The sequence below is a fragment of the Lissotriton helveticus genome, chromosome 5_1 (genome assembly GCF_964261635.1).
Source record: "Lissotriton helveticus chromosome 5_1, aLisHel1.1, whole genome shotgun sequence".
NCBI lineage: Eukaryota > Metazoa > Chordata > Amphibia > Caudata > Salamandridae > Lissotriton > Lissotriton helveticus.
The window spans coordinates 446,910,938-446,930,170 of NC_136065.1; the positions used below are offsets into that span (position 1 = coordinate 446,910,938).

The following is a 19,233-nucleotide window of genomic DNA, read 5'->3' on the forward strand; positions in this document are numbered from 1 at the left end:
TATTGCTTTTTATATACAATTTCAATAAAAAGATTCACAGACAAAACAAATACTACAGGATCTCTTGTTTCTGAAACTTGGGCTAGTCGCCTCATAACTGGAATACCCAGATATTTATTGAGATCTGTGCTATACCAGCAGGTTGGCTTCTGCAGCTGTGGGTTTTGATAGGGCCTCTGTGAGATGGTTATGACTGTGACCTCTTGAGCCAGAAAATGGCTACTGGCATCAAAACTAGTTGATCCTGTGCTATAATTCATTCTCACCATGGAACCTAAAAAGTGTTTCCATTTGAAGGGACTATGCAGCAATCTGCACTGCAAATGTGGCTAGAAGGAGTTGCTTCTTAGGTAACCTTGCCAACAAAAGGCACCAATCCCTCACTGCTCTCGAAAGTCAGCACTTGCATCATCCGTGGTTGCATCAACTTAGGAGTTGCACATCTATGCAAAATGGATTTGTCCTACTCTCATGTCCTCTAGAATGTGGTCCAAGTAGGGGTTCTAGATCTGCCAACATATTCATACGTTAACAATGCAGAGAGTTTCTGTTTCCAGATTAGATAGCTGACTGGCTTTCCTTAAGTCGTCCATACTTTTTCCTTTACAGTAAGAAATGGGCAGCACGTGGAGTGGGACATAACATTCCCCATGTCATGGTCCTTCTGTCTTCAGAGAAAAGTGAGCTGTGAAGGAATTTGTCTTTCATTTAAGAACCTCCATCTAAAAATGCCTTTGAGCTACAAAATATGAAGGAATACATTTTAAAATAAATCAAACTTCTGAATACTTTCAGGTTTATTACACAGCTCTGGGCGGTCCTCAGCCATGTGCGAGTTTCCAGTATACCTTAACCAAGGGATCTACTCCACTGCTCTATAAGACAATCAGACCAAATTTCTGAGTTTAAAGTCACAACAGGGTTAACCAGATAGACATCTATGTGAGAAAACAAAAAACTAGACTCCAAATAAACTTACCTTGTTAACAGGAATTTTCAAGAATGGTTCTAGTTTCACATCAATTTCTTCAGGAGAGTAGTAACAAATAAGGTGAAAACCTCTCAGCACACAAAATATCTTATTCAAGCTGCATATATTTCCAACTGCCTGCTACAAGAAACAGAAAATAATTATTTAACAATTGCAGATTGGTAAATTAAGAAAACCAAACACACTGTTGATGCTTAAGCAATGCAACATATAAAATTGTATGTATGAAACTGGAGGAGAGGATTATGCATTTCCTTATTCTAAACTAAAAGGCTGTGGATTAGTAACATACTATTTTTTGTGTGAATAATTAGTGGAAAAAAAACTTACGCTGATTCAGCCATTCGGTTGCAAGGTGTAACCCTTGGAAGGGACCGAAAGCCTCCTGCTCCTCCTCCTTTTCAGCTCCAGCACCAAGATACGTACACCTCATTTTCTCCTCATATGTATAGATCATTATGATTTATGAACATTTTGGACAGTCCTAATGCTGTAATGGGCTTTATTGTGGGACTGCATAACTTGTTTCCCTCATCTTGAAAGAGCTGCAGGATCAGCATGGCGACTTCCTATGTGGCCTCTTACTCGCGGAGATCCCACGACAGTCCTCTGACCGCCAGAGTGTGCTAGCAGCACCGCTTTTCTCCTGTCCATGGGCATATAGGACAAAATGGATGACTGTAGAAAAATCTCCACTTCCAAAAGATATTGCACCGTGATTAACACCCTTTGCAGCAGAACTCCAACCTGCAGGCCTGGAGCATTACGCCTCGGATAGGGGTCAGTACGCAGATCTCTCCAGAGGTGCTAGGCGATAACCAGTAAATAGAGGCCTCCCGAGGGGCATATCCAGCACAGGAAATTATTCTGGTAAGTCTTTCATTCCATACAATTGCAAAAGTGTGGGGGGGGGCAGACTGGCATAGGTTTACCACTATTGGGAACAATTAACACCAGACCCTTGGGTCCTCCTAACCGTCAAAGGGCTTCCCATCAATTTGTAAGGCTCCACCGTTCAATCACACGCTCCACAGCCCTTCTGTTACTCACAAATTGACTTTATCTATCTTAATAGAAGAGGGAGACCAAGAACTAGCATACAAGGGCTCCAATATAAGGGCTCACCTACACCAGATGGATTTTGTCAGCAATTTATTTCTGGCGGAAAAGAAGGACAAGGGCCATCGACCAGTAATAAACCTCAGAGAATTAAATGAGTGGCTGGTGTACCACCACTTCAAGATGGAGGGGATAAATCTCATTTGAGATAGCTTACGTCTAGCAGACTGCCTGATACGCCCAGACCTCATGGATTCTTATCTTGGGTTCCAATTTTCAAGCCTCGCCTCAGGTTTCTCCAATTTATCTGGAAGGACCAGGTCTACAAGTTTGCATCTCTCTCTTTCGGCCATTCTTCAGCACCATGATGCTTCAGGAAAATCCTGAAGCCAGGTGTGGAATTCCTGAGGACTCCGTCTAATTGGACAACATCCTCCTCATAGATCAGTCGAGATAAAGATCCAGTTCTGCCTTCTCCTCACCGTCATTGCTCAAGAAACTTGTATTCATCACTGAGAAATCGGTCATGAAACCTTCTCAAACTCTAAACTTCTTAGGGGTTGTCAGATTCAATACAGACTACCATCGGCCTGTATTTAGAGAAAATGTTCCGGATAAGACTGGAACGTGGAAGACCGCCAGGAAGTCCAGTACATCCCTCACCAGTTAACTAGGATAGAGGGCCTCCATGCCTCATCAATTCCAGCAATCCTGGCATGCTCTCTTAATTACTGGTGTCTTCAGAGATTTAAAGTATCATCTCAGAAGGGGCCTCTCCTACTCATTAGGTTCCTTTCCCAGAGATGAAAGATATGAAGGTGGTTTGCAAGCGTGGAAGCATGCAACAGCAGGACCGTATTCAGGTCCGAATCTTTAATTATTGTGTCAGAATAGAGCAAATTAGGCGTGGCGAATTATCTACAAAAGGAAAGTGGTCAATTCAGAAAAGACACTTACACTAACTGTTAGGAGGACTTAGCGGGCTCATTTACAATCAAATGCTGGACCATCGAGAGGGCACAATGTTGTGACCTTATCAAAATGAACAATAGCTCCTTAGTGAGAGATATATAGATCATATCATCTGGGGGCTACAAGGTCGATCGAAGATGCTCAACAAGATCGCAAAGGAGTCATAGCAGTACTGTGTAGCTCACCACATCTTTGTGACAGCGGAATACCTTCTTGGACACCTGTATGAGGTGGGAGATTGATCAATGCTATAATAATGCCAAACTTTAAGGCAAACATATTTTACCATGTCTAAGCAGAGCATGAGGAACTACTTCATCATTCCAACTCTTTTCTTGAGACAACTCAACTATTAATGGAAAAGGAAGACTCCATCTGCCATAGACTCTTGATAGCTGTTGTACAGCACCTTCCCATGAACTTTAGAGGGAGCATCCAGAGGGAAGCTCCCTAGTAGACAACAACTTCTGTAAAGCGGGGTACAATAATTGCCTTTCTCCGGGTTTCAGCAGGCAGACAGTTTCTTAATCCAGGTTTCAAAAACTGACAACTGAGCCAATGTCAGGATTGATAAATTAGCTTTAACCATGCTGCCTCCGTTTAGGATCCGAGAGATGTATCCAAGCGTAATAGAGATATAACCGTATTTACACCAGCAAGTGAAAACACTTCAATTGTAGGCACAATGCCTCTCCTTATGGGGCAATGGAAAAGGATTATCACAGGGGTTCTAGGCCAGCTGCTTCAGCCCCAGAAGTGCCCTCTAATGGAGTTGTTATGTAACCACTCAGATAACGCCAACGCCAAGGAGAAGAACCAGATATTGTGTCTCTAATCTAATTTGCACTGGTATAGATCCATACTACTATCAATAGTCTCATCTTTTCAGCTGCTATCTTTCACGCGTAAAGGCATACTGCCCAACTCTCACCACTAAGTGCTTTAAAATGTCAGTTCAGTTACACTAGCCTATTGCCATTTGTTTGCTGCCGTCACTTTTGAGGAAGTGCCCATCACTTCTGGAACAACTACTCTTCTCTGTTGCACATTTTAAGTTAGTGTTGGCAAAGTATGTACGAGCAGGATTGAGTCAAAATAAATACAATAGGTTTGATTTATGTGACTAGAATTCATTTAAGAGATTTCAGCAAACAGCTTATAATATGCTACAAGGGGTCTGTAGTATATTTGTGATATTAGATGTGAACTTCTTTTTCATTAATGAAGAGTAAATTTAAAGTTTTACTAAACAACCAAGATCTTACTTCACAATTGCTTTGATGGATTAACACAGAGTAGTTAGCTATCATCCACTATAATAGAGCAATGTCTTATCAAGGATTTCAGGCCTGAAACAAGACCTCAGCAGAGGATGCAAGTAGGTCGATTTAGAAAGGCAAACATACTCCTCCCCACATCCCCACAAATAAACTAAGAAACAACAAAATGAAAGAGCCAAGTTGTTCCTACAAATCAGGATTGCACCATCGTTCTCCATGTTGAAAACGGTGTGTTAGAGACTTCTTTGAAGCTTTTGATTTGTTCCATGATTGTGCATGAAAAGATACAGCAGCCTCTTAAATGAATTCTACATCACTGGTGTCACTATCAAGAATATCGGATAGAGGGATGATGGGCACAACACATAACTCACTTACCTTTTGAATAAGAAATCCTGCAATAACATCTTCAGTCATGAAGGCTGGCTGGGCAACAACACAACAACACACATTTCCATACAAAGGGAGCCAAAAGGACGCTTCCTCTTAAAAAAAAAAAAAAAAATAGGTTAATAAAAAGTACCAACATTCTTATGCAATTCTCAACTACAACTGGACTATTCAGCTTATAAAGAAATCTAGTGTTTGATGGTTCACTTTAAGGTTATTTCCAATAACCTCTGGAATCACAATAACCCAGAATTGATCATGCAGTACATTAATCTCAACAAAAGACAAAACAGTAAAATGCTAGTTACGTGAGGTGTACTTTTTTGCTAATGTTTATCAAGAAGTGGGAGCAAACAGTCTGCATGGTTTATACAAGATGTCAGCTTAATACTAAGTACTCAATTTCAAGATGGGTGGTGCACTTTTTAAAAATAACGTTACACCTATTCTCCTCCCACCTCGGGTGCCAATTTACAGATCGAGAAAAAGGACATTTATGTGGCATACACTATCAATGTGCTGAACTGTTTATGGACATCACATAACCTTATCAAAGGCCATCACTATTGACAAAGGAATTGTGGGCACTCTGGTACTGCTGGAATTGGATTATCTCTAAAAGGTTGGCAAACATTGAGGAAGCATGAATACAATCTCCAAGGAGAAGAACTTGATTCTGTAAAAGATTGTCTCTGACCAGCCCACTTGTGTCATTGTTTAGAGGGTTCAATAAAGCATTGAGGTTGAAAACAAAAATATAAGAACATCTGTAGAATCACTGCAGCAACAACCTACATGTAGCAGGCAAACCTCTAATATAAGGCTGTAATGAACCGAAGAATCTACCCTGTTAAAGATGTGTTCAAGGAGTATTAATTGCAGAAGGGAAGCGTGGTCGCTGGTAACATCTATGGATAATCTTAAGAGAATTAGACAGCCTTAGATCTGTAGACTGCTGCATTATGGAAGGGATACCAAAGAATATCCCTGGACGTATGTCTGGCAGGTCACTTCATTCTTTAGAGGCAGTAAAGGCTGATGATTTTGTGGTGTTCTGACTAAACCACCATGACAGAAAGGGACTTAAAACAGTCTTGTTGGTTTCCTAGTTACTCAAATACTGTATAATAAAGTAGTCTTCTATTGCCCTGACTGAAATAATACAAATGTAATCAGCAATATGCGTCAATTTATTTTCAGACGCCAGAAGTCTAGGAAAATCACACAGGTAATGCACTTTAGCATCTGGGTCTTTACAGAATTATATTTCTTCTACTGGTTTCTTTAAATCTTGTAAAAGCTATAAATACAGTCAAAGTGCTCGTTCAGCTATCAACATATTACCAGTCGGCCACCACATGAGTCATTATTGACAATCTGGTCTGAACACGTCAATTCAGAATCCTGCTGTCTTCTAAATGAAAAAGACAACCTCCCTTTTCATAGAACATTGTAGTGGATTCTAAAGTCAGAATCGTTTAGGCTTTAGGAAACAAGTTCCTTATTTCCAACATTCCACAAAATACAAAAAGATGGTTATTTACTAAAAAATATTTCACAACCTGCAAACATGCTGTTCTTTATAAATATTTTGCATGCATCCTGTTTCCAGCATCTGATGCAGTGCTTGAGGTAATTAGGCAACACAATAAACGAAAGAACTTTCTAACATTAATGTTTACCATACTCCTCCTTGGGAGAAATACAGTCATGTTTGAAATTTACATGATATTGCTATAAAGGGTACTGATTAGGATTGTATCTTCCAATGTACTGCATTTAATATGCTGTACATTATGAACTGGGAAACCCCAAACTTTCTAAAGCATAATATGTACAATAAAAGATATCACTGTATGACTTAACCCGGATTACCACAGATTACTAGACCTGTATTTGATTGTGTCCATTCACTGTTAATATGATGGGCGTGGCTTTAGTTATTTGTGTAACATAAATAAGGCAATATTTGACATAATGCCGCAATATCACATGCACAAGGTTTTTGTTGTGGGTTCAGGTTGGAAGAACCACAGGACACTAGGTGGTGTTTCAAATTAAGCTTTAAAGGAGAAACACAACCGGACATAGATCCACTCCAAGGAGCCAGGGTAAACTGACTTCTCTAGAGTATTCTCAGCCTCACATTCTAGAATACTACAAGTTCCACCCTAACACATCTCTGTCCATTACCTATTGATCTCCACCTAATATAACCACAAAAAACTTCTGTACACTTTCAACATGGAAAGGACCTCTAAATTTGGATAGTCCTCTGTTCACCCGACTGGAATTTATTTTGATCCAATCACCTTTTTTAAACTTGTCACAACTTGTTTGAATGAGATATTCACCTCCCGGGACCACCCATTCCTTTAACCATGCAGGAAATATTCTAGTTCCCGGAGAGGTCCTCGTTTTTGTTGAAAACGACATCTGTGCCTAACACTATGAACTGTAGTGCGATACCTCCATATCATATCTGCCATGTGTTTTCGAATAGAACAACCATTGGACAGTGAATGTTGAATAATCCCTTTGACCAAACTTTCGGCCCTCTTCACAATTCCATTTCCCCAAGGATTATAAAGGGGTGTGCAAGAGTGTTTGATCCTACATTGTTTCAGAAATTGTAACATTTCGTTACAAGTTAACTGGGTGCCATTATCAGAAAGTAATACATTAGGGATACCCCCTTCCTCAAAACATTTCTTCATGGTTCTTTTTATTTTTTTACTTTGTAACATGCCGCAAAGGAGGAAAAGTGGTGGATGATGCCAGACTGCTTGAGATTTTTATTTTTACACCACCTAACTGTCCATCCTTTGAGAAATAGGTGTTTTAAAGAGAAGAAGCCTAGAAAATGCTTCTGATGGAGTGCAATCATAATAGTGGAGTAGAAGCACCCTCCCACACTATTTAAAGTAAAGTAGAACCCCCCACCCACACTATTTAAAGTAAATAAGAGGTTTTTCCTTGCTGCAATGGAGACAAGATTGATGACATGCTATTTAAGTGTCATCTACTTGAGCATATGTTTAAATGCAAAATGTAACATTTATTGTCCTTTCATAATATTTTTCAAGCATAATGAAAAGAATTGTTCGCAAATGTTTGCCTTGTCCACTTCAAACCTTTGCTCCTACCGCAGTAGCTAGTATGTAAAAACATTGTTGTCGCTCTTTCGAAGCCCTACCTCATTACAGAAAATCAACAGCCCAGAATTATACATAAAAAGGTCTGGAAATGTACCCTTTGCCAGCAGGCAGTAAATACTGCCTCTAAGGATCCCAAAAATGACGCACGCAATCAAAGAACACCATTCAAATAATAAAGAAAGGCTTACTTGAACTATGATCAAGAAAAGCATATAACTGTTCTGTAACAGCGTTTTTTAAACTGATTTCCAAGGACCCCTGGGGGTCGGCGAGGCCTACTCAGGGGGTCTGCGAGTGTGTTACAAAATTAAATATTAAAATGAATGTATTAATACGAAACAAATATTATAATAAGTGTTTATAAATGAAGAAGCACAATTGAAAATGTGAACACTTTCTACATCAGATTGTGAATTAAACAAAATATTTCACTAATTGAGCATTTGTTTAGTATATACTTGCATTTGTATTTTTATTTTAAATTATTTTGAGGGTCAAATCATAGAAATTGCTTAGGGCGGGGCTTCCTGGCATCCAATAAGGACTCACTGGGGGTCCCGGGAACCTAGTAGGGGTCCTCAAAAGGTTAAGAACAGCTGTTCTATAATATTCGTCAGGTATTGTGTTTAAAGACTTATTTATCATACATGTATTTTTTTAAGACACTTTAAACATGTTATGGGACAATTACATAGTTATTTGCACCATATTTACAAGTAAACCTACTGCTATGATGCAAAATATGTTGCTTTTAGAGTGGAAAACATGAGATGACTTACATGTTCACCAAATATTTACATGCTGGAAACAATGCAACACATGCATTGCAGTTGAAGCACTCCTTCGAAGGCAAAACCATGCACCAATAGCATGATGAGGAAACAGGAAAACGTATGTGCTGATCCAAGATGTGATTGATATGTAGTTAATGTCCCAAGGTGTTCACTACTTTGCTACCTTATCTTTTTAGTTCTTACTCTTGGTAGTAAATGCTTCCTTAGTTTATGGGTGCGACAGTCTAGTGTTCTGACACCAAGTCCTCAGTGTGTTGTATGTACAGTAATCTGGTGATCTACATAGATTTTAACAGCATACGACTGCTTTTTGCACCAACTGTCTTATTTATTTCTCACTTGGTATGTTCGTTATACTTATTCATCAGACTGTGTGTAATACTTCTGGGTGCTAGACTGGATCTGGAAAGTTGAAATGCCGTTCCAGAGAAGAAAAGTGGCGCCCTTGGCTTAGGGTTCCATACCACGTGACATCACAGAGCCATATTATATGCCACCCAGGTGCACTGATGCCAGTCCCTCGCCTCTTTTTTCCAAACCTAATGAGACTGACAGAAATTGCAGTATTCTAAAACTAACCTGGGAATTTATTAATAATTGTAAGACCACTCATCAGAACGAGGAAGACTGTATGGGTTCAGGAATCTGCAGGTATGTAGAGTATCCACCAGATAGACTTATCGTAGGTAGGGAGTGTGGTCTTGACAGACATTTCTGCCTGGAGATTCCTCAACTTATGAATCAATACCTAAGCAGTCTCTCCTAGGTGAGCCTGAGGAGGTGATCAAACCAGATGTCCTGCAACGCTCAACTGGCAAAACAGCCATCTCTGTAGACTTCAGAGTAAAGACAATAATGTCTTGTAAAAATATGGAACAAAGCCCACAAATGTCCTACGCAGATAAGCCAGAAGACACTGTTAAAATCAGCATTTTCCCTTTGGAAATGGGCCCAGATTCCTTCTGGAGGTTTCTCCTAGGCGAGGGCAGAGCAGATCTTGAAGCACAGCATGACCCCTTGGGAAATTGCCTATTTTGGACTCGCATTTCCCTCCTTGGAGCTAGCTTATCTGAGGAAAGGCTATTCTTCGATCCAAAACACTCCGGTCTTGTCAATATAAAACTAAGTGCGCTACAAGCATTTAGACAATCTAGTTCTGCTCATCCTTGGTGGGATAAGGAGGATGGTAGCAGGGTCATTGCTTGACCTACATTGGATGCAATGAAAACTTCACCTGCAGGACCAGCTTGTCAGGAAAAATGAAGTCAAGTGAAGCTAAACAGACAGCCTGTAGCTTGTCAACATGACAGTCTTAAGTAATCAGGACTAAAATGACAGTCTTCAGGGTGATCTGCCTCAAGGTGCAACTATGCATATGTTCAAAAGAAGAACACATGAGGAAAGTGAGCACTAAATGAGTGTCCACAGTGGTATAGCAAACGAGAAGTCAAAACATATGCAACAACTCATATAGAAACCCCCTATGACTCGAAGACCAACGGCAAAGGCTGAAGTGGTAAAAAAAAAAAGTTTAAAGAGCCAATAAACAATCTTTAACAGTGCCCACAGCCAAGTCTTGCTGAACAACACCTCTGATAAATGTAGTGCGAGGATCAACTTTTTCAGCACACCAAGAAATGAAAGTGGCCCAGCAACCAGAATAGACAGACTTGGCAGTAGGACATCACGAGGACAAAATGATGTCCACAACTTCTGCAAACAAGTCAAAAGAACTCAGATTGCCTTGTTCAACCCAAAGGAATGAAGGCCATTATGCAGAACCAGCTTCTCTCACTGCAAGAGGAGGTCCGCCCTGAGCAGAAGTAGAATAGGAGAGTACAGAAACAGGCAGAGGAGATCCAAGTACTACACCCCCCACAAACAGTCCTATGCAATTAAGACCAAAAGCGTCTGATCTCAAGTGCCTTGAGATGGACATCAGAGGGAGGAGTCATGAGTCCCTACCAGTGCATGGCAGAAAGACTTCTCTGCATAATAGCCTAAATGTCCTGAACCCACTGGGAAGTCTGGAAAGCCTTGAGGGAAACCGCTGTTCCACCCCAAAAAATAGAAGACACTATGGCTGGAGGTGCATCTTTGCCAAGTTGATTGAAAACCCAGGTAAAACAGCTAGGGGGTGTTGACCTGCCGATGGTCCATTACTAGCTGTAGCAAGCCTGCCTATTAAAGCCAATCATCGAGAAACAAAGTGATCCCCGACCTGCGCAAATTTGCCACAAGCTTCATCACCTCGATGAAGACTGGAGGTGAAGATGTAAACCCAAATGGTTGGATCACAAATGGATAGTGGGTGGAATCCACCACAAAGTTCAAGTACCTTTTGTGCGATCGTAGGATCCGGCTATGAAAATAAACATTGTGCAAGTCAGGGAAAACCACACAATCTTCAAGAGTGAAGCTGCACTAGAAAGAGCACCTTGAACTTCTCATTGCACGGGAATGCATTCAAATCGCTAAAATCACACAACTGGTTAAATTCTCCTGCTGTCCAAGACTAGTCGATGTTTGGCACACCATCAGGAAGAAGAGCATCTATACTCCATCTCATTCTCTGTAACAAGCTACCTTGCACAAAAGAGCCAAAATCCTCCTGATAAAGAACGTGGGCAAGGTCATCCAGGGTGATTAAGGGGACAGGGGATGGGGTGAATGGTGGGGCAGGAAAGGAAAGATATAGCCATGCTCAACAAGTTGAAGGAACCAACAGTCTGCTGTGATGAACTGTCAATGGGTCAGGTAGAGATACCTTCCCTACCACAGGCCATACATGCTCCCTCAAGGTCAGATTAAAATAGTTTTGTTAGCAGCCAAGGTGAAGAGGAGTGCTGATTTTATCCACAATGTCGGTGTGGACAACAAGTGAGCATAAGCATTGCGGGGGAGTTACCGGGCTGAAACTATCTCAGACAAACGATTAGTCATCTATCGAACATGTGAAGCCCTTAAGGATATTAATCCTAGAATACTGGTTAGTAAAATTTCAACATTTTGATCCTCAATGAAATTGTATCCAAAGGGCTTATTAGGACAAAAAGAGGATATCATCATAGATCACAATGTTATTAGTTGATATACAAGAATTGCACTGGCATTCAATTAATTTGCCACCACAAGATGGACACTAGGCGTTAGTCAGTAGTTTACACAGAAGGTGTAGTGGTGACAGGAAGTGCTACCATAGCGGAGTGCACAGAATATGAAAATTATATACCAAAATGGTTTTGCCTAGCCATAGGTGTATAAATAATTGATTATTTCATCAGGGTTAGCGATGACTAATCAAACTCCAAGTAGCAGTGGTCTGGATATCCCACTCCCCGGTCACAACTCTGATTGATTCCTTGGGAACCTATATTTGATAGCTTACTAAGGTTCCCACAAGGGTTAGATGTTTGGTATGTGTTTTATTTGGATTTTGGGGATATAATCAAGACACAATCTTGGCACCCAGCAGCTCCTCTTAATGTCCATTAAGGTGGGTTTAGTACAACTAAATTGCCTGAAGCTTGACTGAAAATCACTGAGGTGGCTCTTTAGTTCAAAAATTGCAGGCCTAGGAGATGACCACCATTTCATAGTTTTTTTTGCAAACGATGGCTGACCTGAAATTAGAGTGACATTTGCCAAGTTTTAAAGGCAACAACAAGGTAGTTTAGTAGTAGTGTTACAAGAAGCATGTTACTTACCTTCAGTAATGCTCTTTCTGGTGCATACTCTAACTGCAAAGTCTTCACCTTTAGATTATCCACCCCAGGTGCTAGACTGGATCCAGAGAATTATTTTCAGTGGTTCATCCATGACCCGTATGTGGCGCCATGAGGTTCCACAACGACTGGAAGTGACAGGACTCCAATTTGCTAGGTTAAAGAAAGGACAAATAAGGTCCAGAATGTTAGCCTGTAAGAGATCAATGGTTTGAGCACCAAATCAGGTGATGACCAAGTCCATCACATTCACTGTGGGTGGGTTTTCAGAAGGGTTTTCGGTTGGGAGGATGACACCACCTTGGACAGCACCACAAATTCAGTGAATTGCAACTGCAATTGTAGAGTGCACGGCCCTGTGGCTGAGACCGGAATCCACCCAAAGTGGTAGCCTGATCAAAGGACACCTGCTTATGAATTGTGGGTACAACGCTCTAATGGATAATCTGGAACAATTAAAATGACTTGGAACCAGTCATCCTTGATCTTCTTCAGAACTCGGGAAGGGAGACCGAGCACTGCAGGCATACAGCAGTCCCACATTCAGTTACAGTCAGAATCAGTCTCCTAACAAGTGCTCTTGTGGAAACTCAAACGTACAAATCTGCTGACTATGGACATTTGACTGTGGGAAAAAGATCCAGCCAGGGCATCACCCATGGTCGAATACGTCCTGAGCCTTCTGAGGATGCAGTCACCACTATAGATCCACCAGACAACATCTTTTCAATTTGTCTGCTTTGGCATTCAGGGACCACATCAGGTGGATGATTATTATACACAAGTTCAGCTGGCCCAGCAACTCAAAAGTTGCAAAGTCTTCTGCTACAGCACCCCACTTCACCCTTCTTGTCACAGATGGCACATGGTAAATTTGAGAACCTATACCAGCCTCCCCGAATGGACCAAAGGAAAGCTTTTAGGGCCAAACAAATGGCTCAATGCTCCAGAAGGTTGGCGTGGGGCTGGCCATCTGCTGGAAACCAGGGGGCTCTGACGAACTTGGAGATGCCAACCTGCAACTCTGCAGTGGATGCAGTCACCACTGTAACCTCTAGGTGGGGAAAAGAGAGCAGTACACTGCAGGACAATTTGGGATCGGTTAGCCCCCACTGCAGATCACTGGCTATCTTCTATGAGACCTAGATGAAGTCTGGGAGGCAGCCTTAATGCAGGGACCAATGAGATTTCAGGTCCTTTTGCAAGGCCTGCAAGTGCCACCTGACTTTGCTGACAAGGATGCATTAAACCAAGCGCCCAAGAAACCCCACAGACATCCTCCACGAGATCCAGGACTGAACCCAAAATATCGGGATCATAGCCTGAATGTCTCCGGCTCGATGTGGAGTAAAGGCCTTGGATCTCACCAGATTCAGATCTGACCTAATGAATAGAAGCCTCTGAAACAATCGGGTGAATTTTTGGCTTGTTCATAGGGAAAACCAAAGACGTAAAGATTTCCACTATTGTCTGGAGGTGCTCTTACACAGACTGTAGCAAGCCCACCATCATCATTTAATTGTCAAAGTGTAGCAATACAGAAACTCCCAACCTCTGAAAATGGGCAGGAACCACCACCACTATTTTCTTGAACAATTGAGGGGCTGAGGTGAGTGAGCCTTAAGGGGAGCACAATAAGTAGAAATTGCCCTTGCACAGGTAAGGCTTGTGGGACTTTGGGGTAGGTAAATGGAAACGTGTATCCTGCGAGTCCAAGGACAACATACAGTTTTCAGGGTCCATGCCAGGCAGAATCTGAGCCAATGTGAACATCTTGAATTTGTCCTTCCGTTTGAAGTGTAAGAAAGTGCCCAGTTTTGCAAGGTTACCCTCTAACCTCTTGCCAGATGCATGATGTCAACTTGACTAAGTGTGCTCTGAGTCTCTTCCAAAGAAGTTCCTAGGGCCTGTGTTCTTTCCCAAAATTGTACCTTCGATTCCACAACTGGTACACTACTGGGCCACATGCAATTCCTTATTTTGAAGAGACAAGGGAACCCAAGTAATCTGGAAGGGACCTTGTGTGTGATTATTTATATAGAAACAGTGGTCCCTCACAATATCAATTTGCTTTGGTGATCAACACAAATATAATGATATATAGGTTCATATATCCAAATGGATGTTTATACTTCAATACAGGGAATATATAAAAACATAAAAGTGGGGCAATTTACAAAAAAAAAAAAAAAACAAAGCAGGTTGCAAAACTCAGGCACTGCACATGTTGGCCAGAGTAGAAATAAGTAGTTAGGGCCAAGAAACATATACAATAGCACCATACCACTTTACAGTTAGAAAAATTCTCAATTGTGTCAAGGTGATGGAGTTGAAGACGTTTCGATCCTTTAAGTGGGTAATGGGATCATTATCATGACATTACAATTAATGCCTGAGAAAAATGTAAGACAGGATTCAGGATGGGGACCCTGGTATGGGCGAGTCTTGCACGGCAAAAGGGGGCTCGTGGACGGCAATTGTGCACAATCCAGTGTAGGTCGCGATATGGTTGAAATCGGACAACACCATTGGTCCGGAGCTGATATCAGGATACAGGGGAATGCATGGTCAATAGTAGGATAGGTGAGGGTAGTCAATTGGGGAACCATGGTGATCTCACGGTCAGTGTGCCGTGATGAGACAAAGTGCACGGGAAGGAGCAGATGAAAGGGGTTCAGAGTACCCTGTCAGAGTAGACCAGAGCCTTTTTGTATGGTTACACCATAACGTTTTGCCACATGCATGATGCCAATTTGACTGAGTGTGCCCTGGGTCCCTGTCAATCAGGTTTCCAAGGCCTGTGTTCTTTCCAAAAACTATACACTTGTCTTCACAATTGGCAGCCCTCTAGCAGGCCTTGAAGCTCTAAAGGAAGGATCCAGCATACCACCAGTGAGGGCATAGCTGCATGACCAATATGCCCCTACAGTGTCTGTGCCATTCACAGGCATTGTAAGTGGAGAGAAACCCTTTTGAGTATAGGGGCTGGGAGTTTGCCATTATGAACTCCACAGCCCCAAAATGGCTTCACTGAAAACTAGAAAGTTTGGTACCAAACCTCACAGAACATTAAACCCACACTGATGCCAGTGTGGGATTTAATGTAAAATTAAATCAGAGAGCATGTTAGAGATGCCCCCTGAAAAACGACCAGCCCTGGTGTGGTTCCTGACTGGTTACCACCCAACCAGCACCACCAGACAGATTTCTGGACCCATGGGTAGAAAGCCTCCACTATCTGGGTCCTGAAACAAAGCCCTTTGTGAACAGAAGTGTCATGCCACCTCCCCCAGGATGGGCAAGGTTCATGTAGGGGAAGCTTCAAAGGCCTGCCGCCTTTGTTAGCTACCCCCAGCCCTTTGCTGCCACAAAATGGCCCCCACTGATTCTGACCCCCATTTTGGATTAAAGAATCTGCGGTAAAACCTAGCCAGGAAGGGAGGTGTGCCCACCTTTGCCAACCCCACCCCTCAGGAATTGGAGGCGAAGTGAAGCACACATTTCAGTCCCCTCAACCATAGAAGATATGCGGTCCCAGCAAATCAGGAAGAGGCCTATGCCCCCCTCCTACTGGAGGGTGGAAAAATAGGAGTGTAGATACCCCAGGGACACCCATTGGTCCCAACCTGCAGACCCCTGTAACACCCCCAAATCTAATTTAGGGGCACAACTGAACCTTGTCCCTTCAGATACAATAACCTAAGACGAAGAAGAAGGACCGAAGAGCTGTACAGCAGTGGAGAAGAAAATTATGACTGACTTGATCCCAGCCCTACTTGCCTGTCTCCTTCTCCAGCGACCCTGCTTCCATAAACTGGCGTGGCCTGCAGCCAGCAACCTCATGTTCCCTGGAGAACCAGTGCTCACTTCGTCAAAGAGTCCTTTCTCCCCCAGACACCAGATTAGTCCAGCAAAAAAAACAACCCCAGTCTCCAGATCAAGGCGGATCTGTGACACTGCGCCACTTCACCATATGCCAACTGCCAGAGTTTGAGTGAACCACTTACCATGAGACGTCTTCCCAGCGATGCTGACCTCATCTGCACCAGTGGCTGACCTCTCCAAGACTCCTCCTCGACACCTGCAGCCTCTGTACGAAGGCCCCCCCCCCCCCAACCGGACCCTGCTAAGGAAACCCAACACCACAAGGCACCCCTACATTCTCCACCCCTTGACTTTTGGAAGTCCAGCTGACAGTGCCCAGGTGTCCCACAGCTATCCAACTCACATGCTGGGCCATTTATCGCCCTCATCCAGCCTCCTGCTCCAAGTCAGAAGCATTTTTTCCAGACTGACGTGCTCCATTGGGAGCCAGACGCCTACTTTGCACCCTGTCGCCCGAGTACTGCTGGAGGTGCGCTTATGGTGTCTACCTTAGATCCTTGGGTCCTGACCCAGGAATCACAGTTACTTACCTGTGGCCGGTGCTCTTTCGAGTACCCCCTGTCTCCATAGCACTACATTGGGCCCCAACCTCGCCTTTGACCTTGACACCCAGCCGCCACTGAGCCGCTGAAGGTGAACTACAAAACAAAGTACTTACCTTTCAAGTCTCTTTTATATGGTGGTGTTTTCCTCCATAGGAGTACATTGTCCTGTATCATACATTGCATATCTTTATCATTGTAATGTCTAACACTGTATTTAATTGACATGCACAGAAAGCTTTCTTAAAACTGTAAATTATTTATTGCATTTACAAAATCATACTGCATTCCTGAAAAGTATTACCAGTGACAAACTGTGAAACCCACCTGCACTAACTGATTCTTACTTCTACAACAAATGCTTAACACTACCCTCTAATAAGCCTAACTTATCAATCCAGCTACCACTACATCGGCAGTAAGGTTCTATCTACTGATACCTCTGCCATACCTTTGGGGACTCCCTGGACTCTGTGCACACTAGATCTCCTTTTGTTACAGTATATATAGAGACAGCTTCGTACATGAAGGCATGAAGTGAGTGAAAGTCCAGAATGGCCACTAAGTCCCCATCATTTTTTCAGACAAAAAACTAACAGGAATAATATCCCTCGCTTTGCTTTTCACTTCAGTACCCTTTCAATGGCACCTTTGGAGAGCAGAACTACCTCCTGCATAAGGATTTGCAAGTGCTCTTCTCGAGTTTGTTCAGGTGTGAGTTAATTGGGTGGGGAGAAAGACCCATTTGTCCATAGTAATGGGTCTCCAGCCAGGATGGGGCACTGTTGGATCCTGCCCCACTGGACTAGCATGTGCCATCGTGAACAAACTAAAGTGGATGAACAATAAGTGCAGCAGGGAAAGATGGGTTAAAGGACTTGTCCCTCCTAGCCTGCATGTTGTCTGCCAGTGCCATGTCCACAAACCCGAAAGGACTGAACTGGTAGCACTAAAACTAGTTGGGATGGGTACCACCATCTAAAAGTCAACCTCTCAATTTACAAAACTGGCAGGTAAACTATTTTGCTGGTGTCAGCAGTCCCAAAGAAATTCCGGTAGCTCGACTGTCCTTGAATCTCTTTAGAGCCAAGTTTCCTTTCCCTATCATAAGTGTACACCCATCAACCGGTATGTCCATTATGGAAATCTGTATATCGTCTGAAAATCCAGTAGCCCTTATCCTTACGTGCCTCCTCAAGACTACACCGATTCAAACAGCCCTGCAATTTAATCTGTGGTTTCCAGTACAGCACAAATTACAATTTTCACTGAATCCTTTCACTCATGTATTGTTTGCGCTAAAGAGAATCCAAGGTCATCTGGGACTGATGGAAAGATCGTGCAGGCCTGGTCCCCGAGAGCATGGATGTACCTGCCCAACAAGCACAGAATGTTTAAAGTCCTGAGGCCCAAACCCATGGATAAAAACACACTGAATGAGTCACTATGCTTCAATTCCCTGTCTGGGGATTGGTTGGAAAAGAATTAGGGTTAACCTGGCTAGTTGGAGACTGCACAATGAGTCTCTCCGGTCTAAGATGGTTAGCCAAAAATCTGTGTCACAAAATCCAGGTGTATGATGCCGGGTTACTGGTATGTCAACTGGAAGACAAGAATAGGGTTTTGATCAAGTATCCATTAAAGTGTTGGTGAGGGCAACAATGGCCCAGAGGTCAGAAACCCTGGCTGCATGAGATCTTTGAGGACAATGGACTTGGTTTCAATGGAGGGCACCTGCAACTTAAACCACAAATTACATCCTGAACACTTGTTCAAACTGAGCCCAGTGGCGAGTCAAACATTGTTATTTGGATTGTGTCCAACACTGGCATTTTGTAGGTGGAGGTAAGATCATCAGCATAATCAGGAGGGAGCAGAGCATCTTCTACCTCTTTATCATCAGTATCCTGAGGGACCCTACCAGGATCCTGCAGAGGGTCAGACCCGGAGCATAAAAGAGAATGGAGCCTATTAGTAGCCGTGTTAGAGGAGTTTGGTGAGAATCAGGCTGCAGAACAATTGTTGTACCTTTGTGATTCGATAGCTCATGTCAATGTAGCCTCAGGATCTGACATGGCACTAGGAGACTGGGTCTCTTACGTGCACTGGTGGAATTATAAATTATCTTTGGTGTGGCAGGAATTGGCATGTATCTTTGGTTCAATGTGTTAGTCTGTACTGGAGTCAGCAGGGGCCAGATAAAGGGTCCTGAAGTTCAGACAATATCAGGGAGGACGTATATGCAGTAACCAATGTGAAGGTCCCTATGGCTCCTCGTGTCCCAAAGGAAAACTGAGTCACAAGCGCACTAAAGATTTGCAGTATAGTATATCCGCACCACACCTGGTGACCTTGAAAGAGTGTGGCTCACATCTTGATAACCTCGTACCTTCTCTTTGGAACCAGAGTGGTAAGATGAGGTTGATTCCCACTTTGC

The 19,233-nt window shown here is 42.8% G+C and overlaps 1 protein-coding gene across 1 annotated transcript in view; it reads right to left on the reverse strand.

Annotated features, from left to right (window-relative positions):
* RTKN2 (rhotekin 2) overlaps positions 1-19,233 on the reverse strand; it is a 299,871-nt gene that overhangs the window by 110,924 nt on the left and 169,714 nt on the right. The window contains exons 8-9 of the mRNA XM_078642689.1: positions 4,681-4,787; positions 980-1,111 (exon numbers count right to left, since the gene is read on the reverse strand). Of these exons, the coding sequence (XP_078498815.1) occupies positions 980-1,111; positions 4,681-4,787 (239 nt within the window). The remainder of the gene's footprint in view (positions 1-979; positions 1,112-4,680; positions 4,788-19,233) is intronic.